This window comes from Leuciscus leuciscus, assembly GCF_965113295.1.
Source record: "Leuciscus leuciscus genome assembly, chromosome: 6".
Lineage (NCBI taxonomy): Eukaryota > Metazoa > Chordata > Actinopteri > Cypriniformes > Leuciscidae > Leuciscus > Leuciscus leuciscus.
In genome coordinates, this window is record NC_138730.1 from 25418312 (window position 1) to 25424434 (window position 6123).

Genomic DNA, 6123 nt, shown 5'->3' on the forward strand with positions numbered 1-6123 from the left:
ACTGCAACCACTTTTGGTTAGCCTTGTCAACTTCAGTTAAAGGGGGTTTCCATGACACACCAAGCATGCAAACCGACTACAGCAATTTTATTGATTAAGAGCTAAATAGTTTCCTGAAAAGGTACAGAAAACATTGAATGATAGATTTGCTCTCATGAACATGTCAATCATGTAGATTTGGGACAGATAACCTTGATGGAAGAAAGGGTACCATGATGCAAAGAGTTTTGATTATTTAATTTTTTTCGAACAAACGAGTGATGTTAAACACTGAACAAATATACTGATCAAAAATGATCAAAGAAGTCTCTCCTCTAGTTTTAAATTGCAAATTATATTTGCAATACCCTAACCAAGTATTGAGCTCTTAGATGGCCTTTGCTTCAGAAACAATGTATATCCCTGGAATATCTGACATGGTTTGAAGAAAACATATGCTGTACTTTTTGAAACCAAGTGAAGCTAGCGGAAGCCTTTCCAAACTTTTTACATCAAAGGCACATTGGTAGGACGAAGGTAGCAGAGCACACAGTGTTTGCAAGTCGGCAGCAAATAGGTTTCACCCCCTTCACAAGACGTCTTTCTTCAAAACAATGGCAAGGCATTAAAAAAAAAAAATTGAATGAAAAAAAAAAAAACAATATTATGTCAAACTGAAAACACTGAATGAATAATAGGACCACAACCTATTCATCTAGGTCTATAGATTCCTGTGAACAGTAACACAAACGATTGGGTCTTTCATTCCAAATGCTTCATTTCCTCCAAAAATAATTACATTCACACTAAAAAAAAAATGACTTAGAAAGGTTTTACATGGATTGCAAGAACTATGTACAGACAAGCAGGATAACGCGCATATTTATTGACACATTTATAGCACAATGCGTCCATTTGAGAAAAAAAAAAGACCATATGGCAGATGCCTAGAGGTGTTTCCTTCTGTACCACCTAAACAAAAGTCTAAATGCCATACATTCACTAAGGCTCTTGAAATAAAGTCATCGTAGAATGGTTTCAATAAGGCAAACAATATCTAAAGGAATGGTAACAAGTATATTTCCAGCATATTAACATTTTCCTGCTTTTCTGTCCTCACAGTATGAAGATGAAAAGTAGCACCCTCTGTGGCCATTCATTGCGTTTTCTTCTAGCACGAATACTTCTTTTTCGACATATTTATCCATATTTTTTTCTTTTTACAATTATCTAGGCAAACAGATTTGTTTAAAATAGTTTTATTTAACATCTAAAAAATAGATTGCTTTTCTCTTGTATGAAAAATCACGTATTTTAGATAAATCGAGAAAGAAATGTGAAGCGAGAAATGTTCAGTTCAGAATGGAATGTCGGTATCTACTGCGATCAGCACATGTACATGAGAGCCGCTGTGAGGGAAAATGTATTTATATATGCCTTGTGTACATCACAAATAAGGGGACAAGTGTGTGATGCGAACAGAAAAGCCTCAGACATATCTGCACATCTTAGTGGATAACCTTCTAGAAAAAAAAAAGAAAAAAAAAGGAAAACATGGTCAAATAAATAGATGCATACATAAGAAACTTTTATAATTTATTCTTTGTCACATAAAGCTTTTTGTAACTGCCAAAAAGTGTTCTCGACTTGCTTTCAAACATATCTGTACTGCTCAATGCTTGCTCGGACCCTCTTAATCACACACTGTGCGAGAACTGGCCCAGTTAAATCCCTGCGAGCCATTATATACAACCCTTGTTTGCAAATTCTTGTTGGTAGCAGCACATTACAAACAGGACATCTTTTCATCTCCTTCTTATGGAAAACCGAACTCGGAACAACTGCTGTTGGTTTGCTCGTTACACCTGTAAGATGAACCTCGTACAGAGCGACAAGGAGAGTCGGTTCGATCCCCTTTGACTCACAGTGGGAACATTGAAAGCTTTTCCAAACCCTGTTCTCTCAGTCTAGGCAAACATATGGCAAGATGTTCAATTTGCTCTCATCGCCATGAGGATCCAATGATATGCACTCTGTCCAATCGAACCAGGCTCCTTCGGTGTCATAGCAACCGTTCACCCCAGGCCAGTGTTCTTTGTGTATTCTGAGAAGGTCCTCATTTGTTACGTCCCGAGTCACCCCAGGTAGTTCTTTCGGGGAGCTGCTCTGTACTAAAACGTGCATTTTTCGGGGCTCTTTGACATCGTGTTCCTCTCTTTTCAAATATTCAGTCATGAAAAAGTGCGCCCCGTGGGTCTGTGCTCCAGAGGATGTAAGAACATTGCTCTGAAGATTAAGGTACGATTGAATGATTTCATTTCTGGACAGCTCTTTCCAGTTCGTCTGCTGAAAGGGGTTGGGAACCGACGTAGGGGTCTTTTGCTGCGGCGCCTCAGTCCTCACCGAGGGCGTTGCAATCGGCGGTCCTTGGCACTCTTCCTCATGGTGGGATTCCTTCGGAGTGAGGGGCTTTATCTGTCCGGTCACGGGGTCGAACGTCAATCTGCGCTCTTTTAACCGCACAGGTTTGTTCCTGTCCTCCGAGGGCTGCCCCTGAAGATTTACCGTGTAGTCTCTGGGTCTGTATTTCTTCCTCTTTTTGCCCTCCGAGTTGGAGGTCGCTCCCTCCCGCTCACCCTTGGCCTCAGCGCCCTCCAAGCTGTGTGCGGTGAGTGGGGAGCTGGAGAGGGGCTCCAGTTTTGCAGTGCTGTGCGGAGGCTGGGAGACTCTATCCGACAATCTGTGCAAGTGCATGGAGCCTTCCAGCCCCACAGATGACGGACCGTCCCCGATGAACACCTGGGCCGGTGACGTTAAAGGCTGCAGTGTGGGCAAAGGAGAGGGCACTTGGGCAGAATTCTGAGACGGGCTCGAGAGAGTCCCTTTTGGTGCATATGTTGAAGACCTCTTTGCCATCGCCTCGTGCGTTATGCTGCGTGGACTCGAGGAGTACCGAGGGCTTTTGGGTTGATTCTGCCCGCCTCCGTCCATTCTCGCATGCTGCTGTAACACTGATGTTTTGAGTAGGGAGGAAGTGCTAGGTAGTTTGGTAAGCCCCGGAGAGCTTGGATGAGGCTTCACAGCATTGACAGGGATTTTGTTGTGCCTGTCATTCTCTAGGTGTTCCGGGCGGATCCTGTCAGACGCCGCATCATCCTCTTTCTCCGGAAGCAGCTCGGGACTTCCCCTAATTCCATTTGATGGTGGGGTAGAGGAACACACTGGCTCGTAAAGGGACGTTTTTGTCATTTTGGCCGGCAGATGTGGACTATCCCTTGGCTCCCCCCGCCGCTTTCGGCTGCTGGATTTCTCCGCCTTTGGGGAGTACGTGTTATGGATGTCATTCCTGGTTTTAAGCTCAGGAGCAACCTTGCTTGGAGGGGGGACCACTGGAGGGGTGTCTGTCCGGCAGGGGTGAGCACCTCCATTGGCAGAGCCCGGGACGTTTGGCACTCCTCTCGCCGGAGTGTCACTTTGGCCAGGCTCAATCAGCTTCTGCCAGTTCCGCAGGAGTTTCTTGGCACGTTTGGCAAGGTCCTCATCTTTTGTTTTCTTTCTCACATCATTAATCAGCTTCCCCAGGCGGGTTTCCTGCAATGAAAATGAAAGAGAAAAGTCTCAAAATTGCATATTACAATCATATCACACAGCTTTCACAAATGTATTTTTCTATTGAACATCAAATAAACAATGACTATTTATTTCAAACAGCACGAAAAAATAACTAAGAGTAATGATAAATAAGATATTAGTCAGGTGTTAAGTCAGACGTCACGCATCACTGTTTCCTGGTACAGATCAACAGCTCAGATCAGATCAACAGCAAACAAACAGTGCTAAAATACACTCATGGTGCTGTATACTGACAAAAAAATTACTAAAATCACGACCCTCACCTTTTATCTTCCAAAATCTCCAAACAGTGATTTATCTTTTCTAAATCATTAAAATATTGGTGTCTGGGACACGGTGAGCCTTGAGTATTCAATATGCCATGACTTGTCTTTAGCAGAGTTATACCCAAAAATATATTATTGATGATGAGAATAATTAAGTACCAACCTCAAGTGCTTCTTTGGTGATAGGGTATTTCTCCAAATTGGTGATAACATCAAGAACTGCAACCATGTTACAGATCTGTACAGGAAAAGGGACAATTTAACATGAAACCTCAATGACAGTATGAAATATCTAAAATAACGGGTAAAGAAGAATTTTGGAATCATGTTCTAAAGATAGGTAGTGTTCAAAATGAATACTGGAATACACAACACAACTTTTGTGAGCCTGATTTGTGGTCTAGGAGTCAACACTAGTTGCTGTAAGTCAGAGTCAGCCTCCAGGTTTTGGGCAGTTTGAGAAAAAAAAGTATTTTAATCTGTGGTAGTAGAAGCTCAGCCTGTTCATGAGTGCTTCAATCAATAGACAACGGGTTTAACCTTCATTTACTACAGGGCAGCATACTGACCCTCCTGACCCTAACCTACCAATTTAACCCCAAGAGACCAGTAACAATGCACTAAACTATGTATGGACATGTATAGCCAAACAAAACCCAACGGTGTACATAAATAATCAAAGTGTGTATGAAATGAACTTGGACAAACATATTTTAGGGGTTAATCAAACCTTAACAGTGTTTACTTACCATAAAAGCTCCAGTGAAAACAGACTCACTGAAACCTTGAAGTAGGGAATATTTATTGCGACGGCAATTACACGGACTGTTTATTTCCTTAAACCTCTACACTGATTATTTCTATACTGCTCTTCATTAGTTATTTTATGGCGAGGTGTTAGCTTAGCAAAACATTCAATGTGGCTGTCACATTTTCCAGTCAGCCAGCAGGCTAGCTCTAGATGGTCTGAGTGCCCAGTTAGCACCGCAACGTTGCCGTAACACCAACCAGCTGTGTGTTCAGGTTAGTCCACACACACACACAGAGAAACACCCAGGACTGTTTGAAGGCACCAAAACAGCTTTAATCTCTCTTGGTGATACAGAATCAATCAAGCTAACTCACTGCTCTCAGCATATATTCACCTGCTAGCGCTTTGCTAATGCCACTGTGTCAGCTAGCCACGTAAGTTACACCTAACTTTAGCTCATTTTAACCAAGATGTGCCATATTTAAGCAGGAAACAACAGACAATGTACACTGGCGTCATTAGAGATATTGTTTAGAGATACGGTAAGCGAGCAGAGAATTCTTTAAATCTGCTCCAGAGCTCAATAGCAGATAGCTTGGCATGAAACCGCTAACAGGCTTCACACAACATGTCATCTGTGACTGATCGAATCATACACCTTAAATCGAGATGGCAGGGTTTTTTTTTAATCTCTCACTGCATGCTTATGTTTGAAATCAGGGCAATCTGGTGCCTGTCCGACTGTTCTGTTCTGTTAGCTCAGCGCGCGGGGTAAATGTACCTCCCGTCAGTTAACGTTAGCGGGCAGCTAATGGGAGCTCCACATCTGCTCTGCCACACATTCAGGCGCTCGGTACGGCGTCTGGCGGCTTCAGATAAGGCTCTAACTGTATCGTGTCGGGGAAAGTGAGCTCTGGTCGGCAGGAGAGTGAGCGGGTTACTCACATTGCTGTGGCTATCGATGGCCTGCAGCAGCCGGTCTTTCATCTGCTGCGGGGTTGCGGAGGCCGTTGTCATTGCCTGCTCGGTGCGAATCGGCCGACGGGGGAAAAATCCTCCGGATTCAAGGGCTTAATGGATAGCAGGAACTCACAGACCTCTCGGGAGGATTGAGAAGTTGCCGAACCACATGTTTCTGATGTGATTGTTGGCTTGAGAAATGGTGTATGTGTGTGTTCAGTTGGGAGATGAAGGTTCGACGGCTGTCGTGTCTCTCCGCCTCATTGCGTCGAGCGCTCTCACCGATCTCATGAACTCCACTGGATCAAAACCTCAGGCCCGCTGCATTATGGGAGAGCGCGACGCCGCGTGACGCCATCACGCAGGTTCAAATCAATTCAACCAGACAAGACAAATTATGCAAACCGGTTACTACAATATATATTTGTGAATGTGTGTAAAAAGTAAAACATTGTTTGTCTGGCTGAATAGATATAGCTATAATAAAAAATATTTGTTTATATCCCACGTCTATTGAAATACATTTGACTTAAA

The 6123-nt window shown here is 43.3% G+C and overlaps 1 protein-coding gene across 1 annotated transcript; it reads right to left on the reverse strand.

Moving 5' to 3' along the window:
- Positions 1-218: 218 nt before the first annotated feature.
- On the reverse strand, positions 219-5924 carry crsp7 (cofactor required for Sp1 transcriptional activation, subunit 7). The gene is made up of 3 exons (XM_082172531.1): positions 5575-5924; positions 4042-4116; positions 219-3570 (listed from the first exon to the last, which is right to left on the reverse strand). The coding sequence occupies exons 1-3, from the start codon at positions 5644-5646 to the stop codon at positions 1942-1944; spliced, it is 1776 nt and encodes a 591-aa protein (XP_082028657.1). The 5' UTR covers positions 5647-5924; the 3' UTR covers positions 219-1941.
- Between the last annotated feature and the right edge of the window lie 199 nt (positions 5925-6123).